Source organism: Haliaeetus leucocephalus, unplaced genomic scaffold (assembly GCF_000737465.1).
Source record: "Haliaeetus leucocephalus isolate CR32 unplaced genomic scaffold, Haliaeetus_leucocephalus-4.0 Scaffold162, whole genome shotgun sequence".
In the NCBI taxonomy this organism is placed as follows: domain Eukaryota; kingdom Metazoa; phylum Chordata; class Aves; order Accipitriformes; family Accipitridae; genus Haliaeetus; species Haliaeetus leucocephalus.
The window spans coordinates 15,953,977-15,971,672 of record NW_010972598.1 but is presented as its reverse complement, the minus strand read 5'-3'; the positions used below and the strand labels follow the sequence as shown (position 1 = coordinate 15,971,672).

The following is a 17,696-nucleotide window of genomic DNA, read 5'->3' as shown; positions in this document are numbered from 1 at the left end:
GGGGTCCCAGGACTACTGGAGGGGGACAGGGGGTCCCCTGGGCACCACGGGGGTCTGGGGATCCGCTGGGTATTGAAGTGAGGTGGGGGGCCCACTGGTGCTGCCGGGGGGCTGGGGGTCCCACTGACACTTTCTGGGGGGTTGGGGGTCCCCTGGGAACCACAGCGGGGCGTCGGGGCGGCCGGAACGTGGCGGCGCGGGGCGGGTTCCGGGCGGGTCGAGACGCGGGCGGCCGAGACCGGAAGTGCGGGGGACGGTGCGGGGCGGACCGGAAGCGCGACCGGGCGCGGTTGCCGTGACAGCGGGCCCGGAGCCACCATGGAGGCCGCGGCCGCGCTCACCGATATGTACGACCAGGCGCTGCTAGGGATCCTGCAGCACGTCGGGAATGTGGAGGAGTTCCTTCGGGTCCTCTTCGGCTTCCTCTACCGCAAGACCGACTTCTACCGCCTCCTCCTGCGGCCCGGGGACCGCCTGGGCTTCCCGCCCGGCGCGGCGCAGGCCATGGCCCTCCAGGTACCGGCGGGGCGCCCGGGCCTGCTGTACCCTACCGGCCTTGAGGGTCCTGCCGGGACCGCTGGTCCTCGGTGGGCTGTGAAGGTGACGAGGCCCGGCCGTGCTGGCTGTCGGGTGGGAGGCGGAGGCCGCGGTGACCGGTGTTGTCCCCGTCGCTGGGCCTCACCGGCCGCGTTTGTTCCCTCCGAGCCGAGCGGGCCGTGTCCCCCGGGGCTGGGCGCGTGTCTGCAAGCAGGACGGCCGGGTCTGCTCCGTGACGGCTGTGGTGGAGATCCGGGCAGGGTGGGGGAGACCGGGAACGGGGACTGGGCAGCCCCTGGGTTACCGACCCTGTCCGGAGAGGTGGAGGAGGCGGGAGAGGTGTCCTGGCAGGTCGGGCGCGGGGGTGGATGCTGGCGTGGGTGGGAAGCGTCACCCTTGTAAGAGGATGAGGAGCCCCGGGGGCAGGTGGGGACTGCGAGACCCTCGTGGAAAGAGCCAGGGTGCGACACCCCTCTCGGAGCTGGGCCCTGACTGAGGACGGCTGCCGGCAGCACAGGGGTGGGACGGGGGGCTCATGGTGGGGCTCGCGGGGAGCTGCCGCCATGAGCTGTAGGAGCAGGGAGCCTGGAGAGCGACCGAAGGCAGGTGGGGGCCCTGGGGTCGTGTGGGGAGCTCGTTTGGGCTCTGCTGAGTGGGAGCTCATGGGCAGCACTGGGCTCGCCTCGGTCGTGAGTGAGAGATGGCAAAAGCCCATACCTGCTGTTTTTGCTGCCCGGCTGGGCTGGGCTCAGTGTTGGGGCAGTGCTGGAGGTCTCTGACTCAAGGCTTTATTAGCAGGGAGGAAACGAGCTCATAAAACTAGGGGTAAGGCTGGATTTGGGGTGTTCGTCTGCTTGGATGGGGTGAGTTTTCCTTCCTAGGTGCATCAGGCTAGGGGGTGACGTGGGCAGGCTGACGGGAGATCCCTGCCCCTCTCCCTGCGGTGGTTTGCAGCACAAGGGGTGTCCTTGTCACACCCCAGCCCCCGGGTTAGCTCCCTCCGTGGGAGAGCACTGGGCTCTGCAGATGAGTAGGGAGCCTGGGGGGGGGGTCTCAGGCTGCAGAGGGGAGAGCAGAGAGCCCAAACCACTCGGCAGTGGGGCAGTGATGGTGGGTGGCCTGTCTCATGTGCCCCCCGGGGACCTTTTTGGGCCTGGGCACAAGGAGGGAGGCATAGCACTGTGGCCGCAGCATTCATTCCCTGGAAAGACGTTGGCCAGGGTGGCCTCACAGCTGCATCCACAGGGACCCAGAGTGTGGGGGGGCAGTTTGGAAGAGACTCGTCCCCCCTCCTGGCTTGGCCACAGCCCGGGGAAGGGCACGGTTTCAAAGTGTCGCTCTGCACGATCCGCGCAGGGCTAGCTTGAGCTTGGGCCTCAGCTGGGGAGAAGGAGCCGGGGACAGGTGCTGTGGCTTCATGTGGAGTAAATGCGGTTGCAAAGAAAGAAGCAAACAGAGTGGGGATGATGCCCGGCGCTCACCTCTCCTGCGTCCTCATCCCACGGGCTGGTCCCTGTGTGGGGAAGAAGCCTGGGGTGAGGTGCATGAGCAAGCACTACGATAAAGCTGCTCCTGTCCTGCTGCGGCTGCACTGGCGGGAGCTCTCCTGCTGCTGCGTCCCCTTTGTCTTGCACCTCTTGTACCCAGAGAAAGACTTGAATCAAGCAGTGCCATGGGCTGGGTGCGCAGCCTAGTGTCAGTCGCCTGCTGGAAGCTCTGAAGCTGGCTCCGAAATATTCCTGGGAAGCGAAGGAGGGCTGTCTGTGATGCTTGCTTGCTTTCCAGAATGTGTTTACACTGAGAAATGGCCAGGCACTTGGGTGGGAGGAGCTTCAGCTCCTTCAAGGAGCAGGTGCGCATCCTGGATCACCGTGCTTCCCTCAGCTGCATCACACAGTTGTGGGTTTAACTTTTAACTTCCAGCCTGCGCCAGACAGGCACAGTGAGAAGCAAACTGCAGGGTGGGATTACATCTTCTCCTGCTGCCACTGGCTTGGGCAGCGACCTTCTCACCTGCCGCACCTCTGGGGGCAGGGAGGGATGGCTTTTCCCTGAGCAAGTGCGTGTTTCTGGCTTGAATCAGTCAGTTCTGGCTCAAAACCCCACATGAGGTCACTCTGCTCCTTCACCTGTGCCGGCTAAGAGAGCTCCGAGTCTCTTTGGACTCAGCCAGCACCAAGTAAGCTGTCTTCCAGCTTCTCCTGGGGCATCTCATTCTGTCCACGCCTCAGAGGTTTGGTGTGAGCTTCGGGCTGCCAAACGGCCCCTCAGTGAGCACTGGAATGCAGGGCGAGGGGAGGCTGGAGGGGCGACGGCTCCCTCAGAGCCCCCTTCCCAGCCAGGAGTCAGAGCTCATTGCTCTCCTCTTCCCTGCAGTAACCAGCCCTCTTCCCAGGCTGATGTGAGTTTGGCTGCCAGAACATGACCCAAGAAACGATTTCAAAATGGCTCGGGCTTTCTCCTGAGGTGCATTTAATGTGGCCATGTGACTTTTGAAATAGTCACTGGCTGGTTTTGTTGGCAACTGAAGCAACTTGGTGTAGGGAGCTGGGGGCGTGTGGTGTCCAGAGTGAGAGGGACAGTAATAAGTGCGTCAAGTGTGTGATGCTTCTCCTCTCCTCCTCCCCCACCTTCTCAGGGAGAGCTTGGTGGTTTGGTGACCCTCTTGGTTTGCTTTTTATCTTTCAGGCATTCAAAGTCTTTGAGCGGATGGCCCGGCAGGATGATGAGAAGAGGCGCCGAGAGCTGGAGGCGAAGCTAAGGAAGAAGGGGGAGGAGGAGGAGGCTGCTGCAGCCGCTGAGAGGGTGAAACTGTCCCCTGCAGCTCAGGAGGTTGAGGTAGAGACAACAGCAGAGCACATCCCAGTGCCAGATGCCGGGGAAGCTGCAGGAACACAAGATTTGGCCGTAGCCCAGGACACAGCCACCAGTCTTGTGTCGGCAGAGCCCCCGGGGGCTGCTGCCCCAGCAGAGCCCCAGCCAGCAGAACTGCCCACGTAAGGGTCTCTAACTTTCTTCATGCTCCTGGCAGGGGGGAGGCAAAAACGCAGAGGTGGTGTTCACTATACAGCCCTTTTCGGGGGGGTGGCTCTCCTCTGCGGGCACTCAGCCCGTTAGGAGGCTGTGAGGATTTCCCTTGCGGGCTCCCATGGCTGGAGATGTGTGATTCCCCATGGGAGGGCAGCATTTTGTTCTCCAGTGGGTGGTTTGGTGTCTCCCTGTCTGCTCTGAGCAGGGAAGGTGGCATGTCCCTGTACACAGCCCTGCAGAGCTGGGCCGGTCCATGTGGCTCCTCCTTACTCTGCCTGCGGTGAACAGCCTCCCTTTTCCGGCAAGCACGGTCCTGTCTGTCACAGCTCTGGGAAACCCCGGCACCATCCTGTAACCCTTTTCTCACAGAAATTTAGTGTCAATCTTCCCTGGCGGGGCATCTCAGCAGCTGGCTAGGAGCTAGCATGGATACCTGCAATACCTGCGAGTTGGTGCAGGCAGGTCTGGCTGCGTGGCAGGCAGCAAGGCCAGCCATGGCATCAAATACGCACAGCAAAAAATGGGTTCGGAGACCTCTGGAGGTCTCTGGCCCAACCCTTTGCTCGGAGCAGGTCCAACTTTGAAGATCAATCAAGTGCTGCAGAGAGTTTTCTCTTTAGCTGTGTTCTTTCTCCAGACTCAGTCGCTTTCAAGTAGGGCTAAGCAGCCATGGTTTTTACAAAAATGTCCTTGTTTCAAAGTCCTTCCAGGGTATCTCTAACTCTTCCAGGTTGACTCTGTCAGCTGAGCAATGGGAGGTGAGCTCTGGCGGGCCAGCATGGCCTTTATGAACGGCTTACCTGACCGCGGGGTCCTGTGCAGGGTTCACTCGTCCTTCCCTGGGTGTCACCTTGACCCCTGAGCTGAGGCAGAGCTGCCCAGCCCTCATTCAGGGCCTTGCATGCTGTTGAGTTTCAACCTCCTGTGTCTCCTTGCTGCCTGAATCAGTGCTTTGCCTCGCCTGGGGGAGCGATGCCACGAGCAGGCCAGGTCAGACTGCCGTCTCCTCCTTTCCCTGGTGTCTCTCGTGGTCAGAGCCCCATGCGATGGCCCCACCACCTCCCACTGCTCACCGCTGCTTTCCTGGTCATATGTGGGGCTTCGCTGCTATCCATCCCTGCCGTCCCGCTGGTGCTTGGCAAGGAGGACAGCTTGGTCTGGTGACCCCTGTCCTCCAGGCCAGTTTTAGGCACATGAGTGGTGAGGGCAAGCTGCTGGAGGGAAGCAGGCTTTGCTGGGAGAGCCCCAAGTCCTGGAAGGACTGGGATGGCCAATGCCCCTGAGGGGCAGAGAGGATTTGGAGCCCAGACTTTAGGGGCTGTTGGCCCTCGACATGGGGAAGGGATGGTCTTGGGGGCGGTGGAACGATAAGTGGCAGGACTGTGGCGGGGTTAGAGGCTACAGCCTTGGCTCAAGGCAGTGGTACTGAGGAGGGCCCGAGTATGGCAGCCATTGGGTGGAAGGGGAAGGGTATCAGATGTGCCCGGGCAAAGTGCCTGCCAAGTAACTTGATCCAATGGGGAGGAGGAGAAGGACTTGTGCTTAACTCGACCAGGCTGACACATCCTGCAGGATAAAAATATGCCAGAAGCCAAAAATGAAATCACCTGAAAAGCCATGTTCCGCTGCCTGTGCCGGAGCTGTCCTGTGAAAGAAAGATTGTCCCCAGGGCTGTCAGTCTGACACCTCTCCCAGCGCAAAATTAATGAGCCAAAAAAAGCCCTGTTAGAGCGGGCAGGTCTCTGCGGCCGGGCTGCACGGCCACAGCACTGACCCATTGTTTCCAGCCTGGTTTTATCCTAAACAGAAAGGAGAGGGAGAGACTTGAGCCCCCTGCAAAGCCATGAGTGGAAGGGTGCAGGGACTGGCCTCAGCACTGGCTGCTTTTGCCCCCTTGCAGTCTCCACGTTTGTTGCGTTCTGCCACATGAAATTTAGGCTCGGGCCTTTTGCTGTAGGGGCAGCAGCTGTTACAAGTGGTATTTAGCTGCCTGAAAACAGATGTCAAGGCTGCGGGAAGGAAACGAGGGATTAGGAAGGAAGCTGAGGGCTGGTGCGGGGGCAGGACGTGTCTGATGGGGACAGTTTCTGCTGCGGGTGGGGAGAGCCGGTCTCACGTGCTCGGCCAGGTGCAAAGCCCAGCCCTTGCATCCACTACCCTTTGAGCATCTGTCCTGGCACAGCCGGCAAGTGGCCCCTGACAGACTTCAGACACTCAGATGCTGTTTTGCAGCCTGTAGATGTGGCATCGAATGCAAAGCCCTGCGTGGCACCTCTGCCACCGGTCTAGCTGTGAAAAGAAGGTGCCTTCAGCTTAATACAAGTGCCCCTGTGGCTTCTGCCCTGCCTGATGGGCTTTTCTCCCTTTCCTCTTCCAGCCTGCGCCTGCTCCCGCTGCCCCAAACACGCTGGCGGGGTAAAACACTCGCAGCCCTCTTGGTGCCTGCCCATTTTGGGTGCGTGGTGGGTGAGACTGGGCACAGGAGGACCTGTCCAGCGTGGCTTCGCAGCCTTGTTGTTTCCAGGCCAGAAGAACAGGGTGTCTGCAGGCTCTTAAGTAGGGCAGAGAGGCCAAGAGGTTTGTCGAACGGCTGTAGTTGGTTTCTGTGCCTCTGGGGGGCACTGGAGCCCCCCGAAAGGCAGCGGGGACCAGGAGCGGGCATCCTGGGCACCCCCAGACAGACTATCAATAATTTAACCGGCTGCTTAATTCTGCGCAGCCCCTTCTGAGCAAAACCCAGAGCCACCAGCCTGGTTACGAGGGGCGCATGAATAATGCGCGACTCTGGCAGCAAGAATGCAGAAAAGAGCTTAAACGAAAATATTTTCCATGTCCCTTCGTTTCCTCTCCCCCCCTCCCCCCGCCGCCGGTGAAGAAAACCGCTGCCACCAAAATCTATATAAAAACTCGCTCATTCTGTCAACCTGACTGCTCTGTAAATGTAGGGCAGGTACCATCCCAGATCTGCCATCTCCCATCAGAGCCTCGCTGTGCGCCCAGGTGCTGGGGCGCTGTTCATGAGCATCTTGCGAAGCGCAGCGAGATGGTAGCAGCTTTTTTGGGGTCGGTCCGGGAGAGCAGAATCAAGCTGGCTTTCCGGGTGTGGAGGATTGCCCGTGGGCAAGGAAGGTGTCAGTTCCTTGCTCTGCCTGGGGCTCGGCCAGGTCTCCCCAAGTCCTTCACCATCCCTGGCTGTGAAAGGCAGGTGATGCAGTTCCTCTTCACTAGGAAGGCTGCCCCGTAAACACCTTGAGGACCGAGGTGTCTTTGGGGTGAACTGCGTGCCAGGAGCTGTGCTGAGGGGGACCAGAGGTCTCCATGCTGCTGATGAAGCTGGCTTCTCAGCCCGGCTTGCAGCTGCCCGGGTGTCCTCACCGTCATTCTGTGGCCATCATAGCTGTCTTGCTCTCCCACCTTGCTGGGAGGGCAGAAGGGAGCGTGCCCCCCCTTGCACCCCCCACCACGGGGCTGCACATCCTGGGAGCGCACAGCCAGGGCTGGTGTTGCAGCTGCACAGCTCACACATGCGCCGGCTCTGGCTCTTCCCCCATCTGCTCCCAGAAGCCATCCTCGCCTGAGCTCAGCTCCTAATTTTGAACACCTCCGCCACCCAGCACCCTACCCTTCCCCCAGCTTGGATTTCATCCTGCATATATTTGCCACACAGCATTTAAAATAGAGCCCAGCAGCCCACGTGTGGCACTGCGCAGCCCGGCCTGGGCGCTCGGCTTGTGCTTTCTGACTCCAATTCCTGGCTCCCCTCTGCTCCTTTCTTTCTCTGACTATGAACAGGGGGGATTGCTCTCCTCCCCCTGTCCCGTGAGCCTCATCCCAAGGGTTACTCCATGTGCAGGCAAGAGGTGGTGGCAGGAGGTTAGTAATGGCATCTCTGGAAGCCTGTGCGTGATGGTGAATATCCCACCTTCGTATATTTCTCCATCCAGCCCTTGCATTCCTCCTGTGTTCTCTGGCCAGGCATGCTCAGGGTGGGGCAGCTCTGGGCTGTTTGGGATGCCCTGTTAGAGACCATCTTGGACCTTCAGAGAACAATCCACTGGAAAGAGCAGCAGGGCATTTGATTGTCAGGCAGGTGAGGTCTCCCAGAGGAGGATCTTTGAGGGTAGACAGGTATTGAAGTGTTCCCCCAAAAGATGATGGTTCCCCCCAGGTGACTCCAGCCTGGCTCCTGCCTCCCCCTGGGCAGCAGGGAGTTGGGGCAGCTGCTGGTCCCTCTGCTCCCCTGCCTATGTGGGGCCAGAGCTTGGGTCGGAGCAGGCTGATGTGGAGCTGTGGCACCCACACACCCCAGGTCGGGCATGCACAGCGTGCCCAGGGCTTGAAATGGGACCAGCGGGACACGGAGCCCTGGTGAGCGCCGGGCAGGCCGAGGAGGATGTGCAGCACCTGGTTGCTGGGGAAGGTTTGTGGCTGCTGTTGGGGGACCTGGCATGGTGACTTGCACTGCTGAGCCGGAGCAGAATGAAACCCTGGGGTCTCCTTGGCCTGACCATCCACCTCCTTTCGCATGGAGAGGGAAGAAGAGGCTGTAGGAGGGGACTGCAGTGAGAAGGGGGCTGTTCACGGCTCCATCACTGCCTTGGTCAGCCCTCGAAGGAGACCCTGCTGGTCTTTTGCCCTGTGACCTGGGGAGGAGACTCCCCCCACCTTGTACATCCAGGGCGGTTGTGCTGGGGAAGGGGACGAACAGGCAGCAGTGTTGCCTGCACCCCCTCCTGGCCCTTGCTCTCCAGCAGAGCCCTAGCCACCCTGACCACCCTGTCCAGGTGAGCTCTGTCGCAGGGCCGGCCACCTGCTCGCTGCTCTGCCGTCCCTGTAAGCGGGTGGCGGGGCTTGGCAGTGACCTACAAAAATCACTTGTGTACTTTCCGGCTCACTGTCCCTAGTGAGAGACAGAGCAAAATTGAACTGAAATGTGTTAATCTGGTGAGCTGACTTCTCTGATGCTCCAGCTCTCCTCTCCTGAGAGTGGGCAGCTTCCATTCCCAGAGTCCATGCGGCCTGGGGTTAACCCTTTGTGGGGCATGCTGGGGAGCCTCCCCAAGATGACACAGCAGCGCTCTGGGAAATTTCCATGAAGCTCCTGTGTGAATCTAATTCGACTTAGCAACGGCTTGGCTTTGCTGGAAGCCCAGATGGATTTTTTTTCATTGCGAGGTGCTTGCAGGATGGGCTTTCTGGCATGGCTTCATTCTTCTCAGGGTGCCAGGGAGGGGAATTTCGCTGCTGGTCACCCTCAGCAGAGGAGCAGGGATGTGGAGAGGAGGTATCACTGCATGCTGCTGGCTTTGAGGCCAGTTTTGTTTGACTCAAAGGTGGTGTTGTCCCAAGCTTTCTCCTCTCAAGCCTTTTCCGGGAGAACAGGGAGAGGAGCCTGCAGATGCTCCTGTTCAGCACGCTCTGTCTGGGACCATCCAGACCAGAAGCCAGTTAAACTGGTTTTCTTCCCCGATGTCCCTGTGGGCTTTCCTGGTGATCTCACCGCAGAGTCCGTGCTGTTCTTCCAGCCTGACCCAGAAAGACGGAGCTGATCCATATTTAAGGGCGAGTCTGTCCTGGTTCTGATTCTTTTCGCGCGCATGAGCTGCACAGAGGTGCAGGAAGGCACCCGGGGCTGCACGCAGGGAATTCCCCCGGTGCAGCCGAGGCCCATCACGAGCAGGAGCCAGACAGACCTCTGGAGAACGGCCTGACCTGGTACAGCCGAGCTCCATCTGGTCCCATATCCTGTCTCCATCAGTGGCAGATGCTTGGAGAAGAGGAGAAGAACAGAACAAGTGTGCGGTGATACTTCCTCTGTGTTTTCTCCCTGCGGCCAGCAAATTGCGGTTCAGAGGCTTTCTGAGCCAGAGTGAGCGCATGATCTTTTGTGTCTCTTGGTGGATTTTTTTTTTTCCTTTTGTCTCTGAATTTCAGCCCTCGTGTGCCTGGGGTCTCTGTGGCAGCATCCTGCAGCAGGTCCTCCATCATGCAGCAGGTCCTCTACCATGCAGCACCGCCATGCGTGGCTTTTGTCTCTGCGCAGGTGGAGAGGCAGCAAGTGGTTCCCCATTTCCCTTCTGCACCCTGTGTGGGGTTTTCTTATCATGTCCATTCCCCCCTTTCAGCCTGTTTTTAGACTGAAGGGTCCTCATTTGCTCAGTTGTTTCTCACTTAGGCATCCTTGTGCTCCTCCTGGTCCCACACCATCCTCCGTTGTTCGTTGCCGATGTTGGGGCGGCGAGGGCTGTCCCCGTGCTCTGTGTGTGTGTGAGAACCCATCAGGGTTCTCCACTTCCTATCCTGTTTCTTTGCTCCTGGGCTGTCCCAGTGGAAACCCTGGAAACCCTCTTCCAGCCAAGTGGCATTGCTCAAACCCTTTTCCTCCCCTCCCAGTGCTCCCCAATGCTGATGACCAGCTTTCCAGGTGGGAGCTGCAGCCTGTGCCAGCTTCAAAAAAGCCTCGCTGCTCAAAAGCCCCGTATTGGCCAGACCTCCCTCTTCCAACATGCCCAAAAGAGGAAAGACTCATCATGTAACACGAAGGCTGTTTCACTCTCGGGAGCTGCAGCGCTGGACTTGCAATGCTGTTGTGTTTGGTTTCTAGGAGGAATGTGTTCAGGTTATACTGGGGGAAGCAGGGAAACGTCTCTTTAAGTCCTCCCTGCCAAGGGGAGTCTTTCTTCTTGCAAAGGAGAGAGGCCATGGCTTCCTGCTGGGAGAATTATTTTAATACGAAAGCCTAGTCCCATAGCAGTGGAAACTCAACTGCTTGGGAAGCATCTTTTCAAAGGGCTGAAACACTTGAGCTGAGGATGAGATCCCCCCAGCCCTCTGTCTGGTGCAGCCCTTGACTATAACAAGCCTTTTGCAGCTGATGAAGAATCGGTCAGGGCCCAATTTTCCAGAGCTTTCATGGGGAATCGGACTCCTCCGGTTGGGTTGCTGAGATCAGCAGTGGAGTGCCAGTTTCCCTGTCACACACTGAATTGCTTAGGGCTTTGGTTGCCCTATCAAGGTACTGAGCTCCAAAATTAGGTCCTGGGACCGAAAATAACTAAATTAAAACCTATAAATTTTTCTCTTAACAAGCAGAAAATCCCAGAGCTGGAGGCTGAGGGACAGCGTGTGCCTGATTCTTATTTAAAAAAGCAATATCTGTTTGCTTGTTTTAGTATTGCGTTGTTCACCAAAGGAAGCAGTGTAACATGGAAAACTACCACAAGCACATGGGTCTGGCACAGCCCCGTTGTGCCGTCAGATGTCAGCAGAGATTGGGCCAGGTTGTATCGGTGGTGTGGGGGTCTGAGAGACCACCTTGTCCTGTGCTCCCACAGTTCAGTCCCGTTGGATTTCTGTGGCCTTATCCCCTTTTTCCAGGGGAGCTAAATTGAATCCAGCCTGGTTTGGCTGCACATAGGTCTCTCGGAGGAGACCTCAGAAACCCAAGGTTGTATAAGCTCTGTGCAAACAATAAAGATCCCAGGAGACTTTTCCGAACAGTAGTGTGTCCTACTGTCCTTGACCTAAATATCCCAGGAGTAGTGAAATCTAGCTCTCTGGTGACAGTGCTCCAAAGCTTTCCTGTGAGCTGGCGGTGGCATTTAAACTTGCCTAATGTCAGTAAGTTGGCTCTGTCAAAGGGCTCCATAAATAACTCAGAAACCGAAAGGGAAGGCTAAAAGCTTCCCTGAAGAGTGTGAGCTAGGAAAAGAGCAAGCCTCTCACCTGGCAGGGAGAGGGGCAGCGCATCTTGGTCCTGTGCAGTGGGACTGGTGGGACTCCAGCTGTTGCAGGTTGGGTGGATTCACTGTTTGGCTGCTGGGTCGGGCAGTAAAGGCATCGTCTCATGTGGGTGGTGTGTTGGGCACCTCGTACAGGGGAGCCTTGGCCCCCCCTCCCCCCAGCATCGTCCAGGCTTGATGATACAATGTGATACAGGGGGAAGTGTCCTGATGCACTCTATTTTTTGTCATTCGTCCCATCCTGGTGATGAGTCGAAGCTCTGAGGCTTCCTGAAGGTGAGAAGACCTTCCTGTAAAGCTGACGGTGGGCACCACAGGCTGGAGCCCAGGCTGCATGGCCTGGCTGGGGCATGTCTGAGTTTGGGGGTGAGGGGGAAGGCATTGGCTTCCATCTTTCAGTCTTTTTTTGAGAACAGGACCACAAAGGTTGTGCATTGCACCCTTGGAGGTGTGTGCTTGGGAGCCCCGAGGCTGGGGTAGTGGGCTATTGGGGAACTGCTGATGAACAACTGTCCACTTTGGGGGTGAAGGAGACCTTCCAAAACTGGATTTGGGGTGTTCTCCCCCAGCAACCCAAACACACATGGGCTGGAAGAAACCCTGAGGCTTGGGAGAGCCCTGGGACACCCCCTCCTCCCCCTGCCCTCAGACTGCTGCTGTGCTCCAGGGCTGGACCTTGCTGACAGCCAGAGAGCAGTGGAGTGGATCGGAGTGGATCCTGAGGCTTGTTGACTGTGGGTGTGCATTGAGCTGTAAGAGGGAAGGGTTTGGTATTCAGCTTGCTTAACGCTTTGCCGGAGACCTAATTAACTGAAGTGTTCTATACAAAGGAAGCCTTTATGAAACACTGGGTGCCTCCAGGACCTCAGCAAAGGTGCCGAGAGCCCGCAGTAAGCGTTCCTCCTGCCTTGGTGCTTCTCAGGCAAAACCAAGAGAGATGAAGTGCAACGGTCCTATGTTTTGATCCCAAAAGATGTTAAATCTGGAGGTGGGGGGAGGCTCCTTTGCGGCTTGCTTGCAGAAGGAGCACAAACCTGGTATTTTCCACGCACACAATCCCTGCAGCTTTGGAAATGCAGCTTTCCAAAGAGGTTAAACTTTTGGCTTCTCTACCTGTTGCACGGCTGCTCCAGCACCAACATTGGGACCCTGAGGAGCAGAAGGCACATTTGACCCTCTTCAAATTAATCTTAAGAGCTGGGCGTTTTTTAGCTCTGGCTGTAGTCCAGCTCAAGCTGGGGCTTGACAGAAGCTGTTCAGTGTGCACAGACCTTCCCGTGGCTCGAGGTGGCTTTGAGTTTTCGTCTGGCCGTGCTGGCAAGCAGGGGGCTGGGAGCCAGGAACTCTAGAAATCTGTATTCCTGTGCGCGCGTTGGTGCCATCAGGTGAACGTGGCCTTTACGTAGCAATGCGGAGAGGGCTCTGCCATCTGCCCACTGCCTGCCCAGCTTGGCCAGCCCTTGTCCCACTTCTCCCATGATGGTTGCCACCCCGGTGGGCTGCATGCAGCCCCATTAGTGCTGAGAAGGCTGGATGCAGGTGGGGTCCAGGGTGCATATCCAGGAGGGAGAGGGGATTTATGATCGTGCAAAAGCCTGGAGGCTGCCAGGGTTCTGACAGGAGCAGGAGCCTGGGTGGGGGACCTGGCCATCGCTAGGGCAGGAGGACGGTGGCTGTTGACATGGTGCTGGTTCCCAGCAGCCCTGTGCTACCCATAGCAGCAGAGCTGAGTATATTGCAGCGGTTTTTGGGCGGACAGACTGTGGATGCGCCTCTTGTTCACCTCTATGTTGTCCTCCCAGCTTGCTGGGAAGCCCAGCAAGATGCTCTGAGCCAAACAATGCCAGCCACGAGCTACAGGAAGATTTGAACGCTGCTGCCTTGGGTGAGGCAGAGACGGCGGGGCTGCGGCGTGCAGGAGGTAGGGCCCTTCTTCCACCGCACCTCAGGTGCTGCCAGCGCTGGTACTAGGAGCTGCGGCAGAGGTGTCTGGCTCAGAGAAACCCACCCCGTGGCAGGCATTTCCAGCCAAGTCAGAGGGGAAAAGCCCTCGGCTACAGCCCCGCTGTGGTGCTGGGTGTCTTGCAGAGCAGCAGCCTGCCTGAGGCACTTGCATGTCAGCAGCAGCTTCTCTTTCTGAATTTGCCGGTGCCTCCTTGAGTCATTGCAGTGCTGGGGACGCAGGATTAATTATGTTGATGGACGCCACTCGCTCTAGGCTGCTGTCACGGAGCAACAGCCTTGATCCAGACCTCTTATCATTGCAATAAATGCTGGCTGGATTGATGGCGTGCAGTGCATCTCCCTGGAAGGCCCCACTCGCTGCATGCTTATTTGGGTTAGGCACGTGGAAGCGTTGTGCCTGATTTTCTCTTTTCCTACTTACTCGGAACCTCATTATTACTTAATGAGATCTTTCCATTCTTGGCAACCTCTTGAGCTTGAAGGTTTCATGCATCGCATGGGGCCTCTGACAATGGTTAAAATACAGAACTGGGGTGTTTTTTCTCGGCTGTTTGCTGGCAGGGTGACTTCGTACAACACCATTCACCTCTCTTTTCCCCACTCTAAATGGAGGAAGGTCTCACAGAGGGGAGAGGCTTGCCTTTGCAGTTGAGATGTGCTTGTGGGACCTGATGGGATGTGTTGTTGATGGCAGAGCGCAGGTAGGGTAGGATTGTTTTAAATACCTCCTTCGTGAGCAGCTTTGCAGAGGGAAGTGGGTCTAGGTCTCCATTTCAGCATATGCTGGGTTGGTTGTCTCACAGCAGCAGCCCAGCTTTCTCCCCACATCTTCCTCTTCGGCCTCAGCCAGTCCCACTCGCCCAGCTTCGGCTGTCGCGGTTGTTTCTCTTCTCCACCCGCCTCCACATGTGCATCACTTAACTGGCTTGACACGTTTTCCTTAAAGCTGCCTAAATAATTCACCTTGACTAAGAGCAAACAGCAGTGCCAGTCCCGGAGGAAGCTTTCTGTGAATGCCAAGTAACTGGAGGGTATCTGCTGCACCGGCCCTCGGTGGTGGTGGTGCCAGCAGGGTGCAGAAGCCCCCCTGAGCTCAGCGGTCTGCTCAGCCAAAGAACCAGCACCAACTGATGCAGGCTTCTGGTCCCAGCAGTGGTGGACGCTGAGCTGTCGGGGTGGCGTGCCTGACTCTGCAAAACCCAAGTATCCCACACTTCCATCAGCCTGCTCCCCCAAAGGGCTCGGATCCTGGATTGGAAAGCTGAGATGCTCCAGGCTAAGAGGATTGGTTTCCTTAAGTAGTTCTGAAAATCCTTGGGATTTTTGTCTTTTCTTCTTTTCATGGCAAAAACCAAGTCCATTGGGATTAGGCCCATATTAACTCCTTCCTATGGTGCTTGCCCCCCTTTCCACCCCCCCTCAGCCTGCAGCATTGGGCTGAAGGATGGCTGCTTCCGTGATGCTGTATCTATTCCTCAACTTCTGTGTTGCACCAAAAATCCTCAGTAAAGAGGAACTCGGTGAGCTGCCCTACTTCTCCTCATATAAAACGTTAAACCAAATCATTCGGCATTTGGTTCCTGCTCTTGGTTTGTGTCTGGTGCTGCTTTTACAGAGGTGGTACCGGAGCGGTTGCACTATGACGATGGACATGCTTTCAGCCGAGTGTCTGCAGAGGAGAGGTTTGCTCTGTCGCTGTTTCCGCATCACTTGGCTCATCGTGCATCACCAACCCATGGAGCTGGAAATCCCAGAATAAGAAATGCCCAGAAATCTGTGTATGGGGCCTGGCGTGCGGCTCGACGCTCGGGCATCCAGCCTGCATGCTGGGGCCAGCTCTGCCTCAGCCAGCCTCACTTGAGTAGCGTCTCCTGGTGACACCGCCACCTCTCCTTGAGTTCCGGCCCCCTCTTGCTGCCATCGGGGGTTTGACCCTGTGCGAGGGGAATGGCTCTGGTACCGGTGACAGTGCAGCTCCTAGGAGTGGAAAACAGATCGGCTGCTTCTCGACGGTGCATTGTTAAAGGTTTCACCTCCCCCAAAATGACACATTGCGAGCAAAAATAGAACAAGACAGAACACACAGACCCACCCACACCATCCCCACCACCCGGCAGCCAAGTGCACGCAGTGCCAAACCCTTGGTTTTAAAAGCTGATGCTTTTTCACCCACCTTCTCCTCAGCCCTGCCACCACCTGCCCCGGCCCAGTGGGTGGTTCGGCATCCCGGCAAGCTGACCGTCGCACCGGGAGCCGCTATGCTATCGCCAGGTTGCTGGGAGGATCACCATCCAACCTGTACGCGCTCTGGATCCAGCCTTGATCTTTGCATGGTGGGTGTGGGGATGGCGATGTCTCCTGGCAATGGTGTTCATGCAGGAGATTCTCTTGCCTGCTGCACGGTGGTGCTGTTGAAGCGAAGCGAGGGACAGGTTTGGCCAGGAGAGCCATCTCCAGTCTGGGGACACAGCTCGGCCCAGCTTGCTGTGAGCTGGGGCCGTCTCCTGCGGACGGTGAGGGAAGTCTGCCTCCCAACCAGGGAGCTGGGTCCAATTTCTTGAGTACTGCCAGCATGAAGGATGGCGTGTGCTAAGCACAGTTGGACCAGGCAAGGATCTGGCTGGAAAACATCCAGGAAAGGAAAAGTTGCTCCAGGAGATGGTAGAGCTGTCAGCCGTTTGTCAGAGGCACCTAACGAGGCTGAGGCCTGTGTTCGTCACCCTGAATCCTCATTTGCTCAAGAGCAGGCAGTTAAACTTGCAGGGGAATTTACCGAGACCTTCATGAGTTCCCCTTGTGATCTGATTTTGGGGCACAAAGTCACCCCATTAGTTTCACATCCAAGGATTTTGAACGTCTGGAGCAGAGATTGGTGCTGGTGACTTGCAGGAAGGGCTGGAGGGTTCAGGCTGGCTGTTAGGGAAAAGAGAGGAGTGGAGAAGTGATGGTGCCAGTCCCCATGCCCCTGGGACAAGCAGCCACAGCTGGAGGGTGGTTTAGGCATGAGGGGAAACTTCTCTCCACTGAAGCTGGCTGAGCATGAAGATGGTTTGGCTGGGGCACGTGTTGCCCAGCCAGCCTGGGAGGGCTGTGAGGACAAGGCAGCAGGGCAGAGCTCATCCCAGCAAGCTGTGTGTGGAGGCAGAGATGGCTGTGAAAGGTCCCTCCATCACCCGGTGTGCTGCTCTAGATCGGGCACGGAGGGAGCGAGGACAGAGCTGTCCCACGGGGAACAATCGGGACTAGGAGGAAGACTGCTTTTGCTTGTTCAGTAGCAATGCCATGCAAAGAGAAGTTTTGACAGTCATTGCAGACCAAGTCCTGCCTCAGTTTCCCTGTGGAAGTAACCCAGTTAACACTGACGTCTCCCAGAGCTGCCGTGAAGCCACTCATGCCCTCATGGGACAACTAAATCATGCTTGGCGAGCTCTTGGGAGGGCTAAACCATCCAGGAAGCACCTGGCTGGGGTCTGCTCAGCCCCAGCACTTTCCTCCTGAGGAAGAGGTGCAACAAGGATGGACCCAGTGGCTTTGTGGCAGTGAGTGACTGCCCCAGGATTGTATTCGTCCGTGCTGTGGCCGTGAGATATTTGCAGCTGGCGTCTTACCCACGTATGCCTTTGCACTGATGGGTTTTCTCCCATCTTTGATGCTCTGCGTCTGCTCTAACAAGCCTTGGCTGGGGCACGGGCTTGCTGCGTCCCCCTTTAGTCCTCGAGCTTTTCCCAGGGAAGGCTGGTGGGGGAACAGCCTGGAAGTAAGTAGCCATTTGCTGGTTCTTGTTTGGTTCTTTGCTTGCTCTCAGGGAGCTGATCCCGCTTGGGATGGTGACTCCCAGCTGACATGCCTGCTCTCTGGTGTCTCTCTGGCAAGGAGCATGGTGAGCTCTGCGTCGCAGCTCAGGTCCACTCTGATTAGAAGGAAGCATGCTCTTAGGAGGAAAAAACCCAGCAGGTTTTAAACCCCAGTCAGGTTTGTGCTCCGGTTCACCGGGTGGCCATGTACATGCTTGCTCCAGTCTGAGAGAGTCGGGGCAGCGGGCAGGAGCCTCGTGGACCTGTGCCATGCCCGTGCAGGCCCCGCCGCGCAGGGACATGTCCTGCGAAGGCCCTTAACCAGCTAAGCTGCCCTGGGCAGCGCACGGATCCTCACCCTGGAGAGAAAGGTCCCTCCTCTCTGCCTGGGGCTTGTGCAGGATGGTCTCTGGGACGATTGTGCCCTGAGAGCGGGGCCAGGTGCCACCGCTGGGCTGGCTCTAGGTGAGGACCTGGGGATACACAAGGTGATGCTCAGGGACGCGCTGCCTCCTTTCAACCCCTTTGCTTTCCGCGGGGTGAGAGCGGGGCCCAGCAGACCCTGGTCGCCCGCACCGTTCCCCCTCTGGCCCTCCAGCCTGTTCGACTCCTACGATCCGGGGGCGGT

At 57.6% G+C, this 17,696-nt stretch overlaps 1 protein-coding gene across 2 annotated transcripts in view; it reads left to right on the top strand.

The window, feature by feature from the left end:
* The window catches only part of NUDCD3 (NudC domain containing 3), a 45,169-nt gene that overhangs the window by 12,209 nt on the left and 15,264 nt on the right, over nucleotides 1-17,696 (top strand). The window contains exons 3-4 of one of the 2 annotated variants that reach the window (XM_010562917.1): nucleotides 325-516; nucleotides 3,226-3,533. In XM_010562917.1, coding sequence (XP_010561219.1) covers nucleotides 346-516; nucleotides 3,226-3,533 — 479 coding nt within the window. In that variant the 5' untranslated portion in view covers nucleotides 325-345. Of the gene's footprint in view, nucleotides 1-282; nucleotides 517-3,225; nucleotides 3,534-17,696 lie in introns of those variants that run through there. The other variant, XM_010562916.1, reaches the window with a different exon arrangement.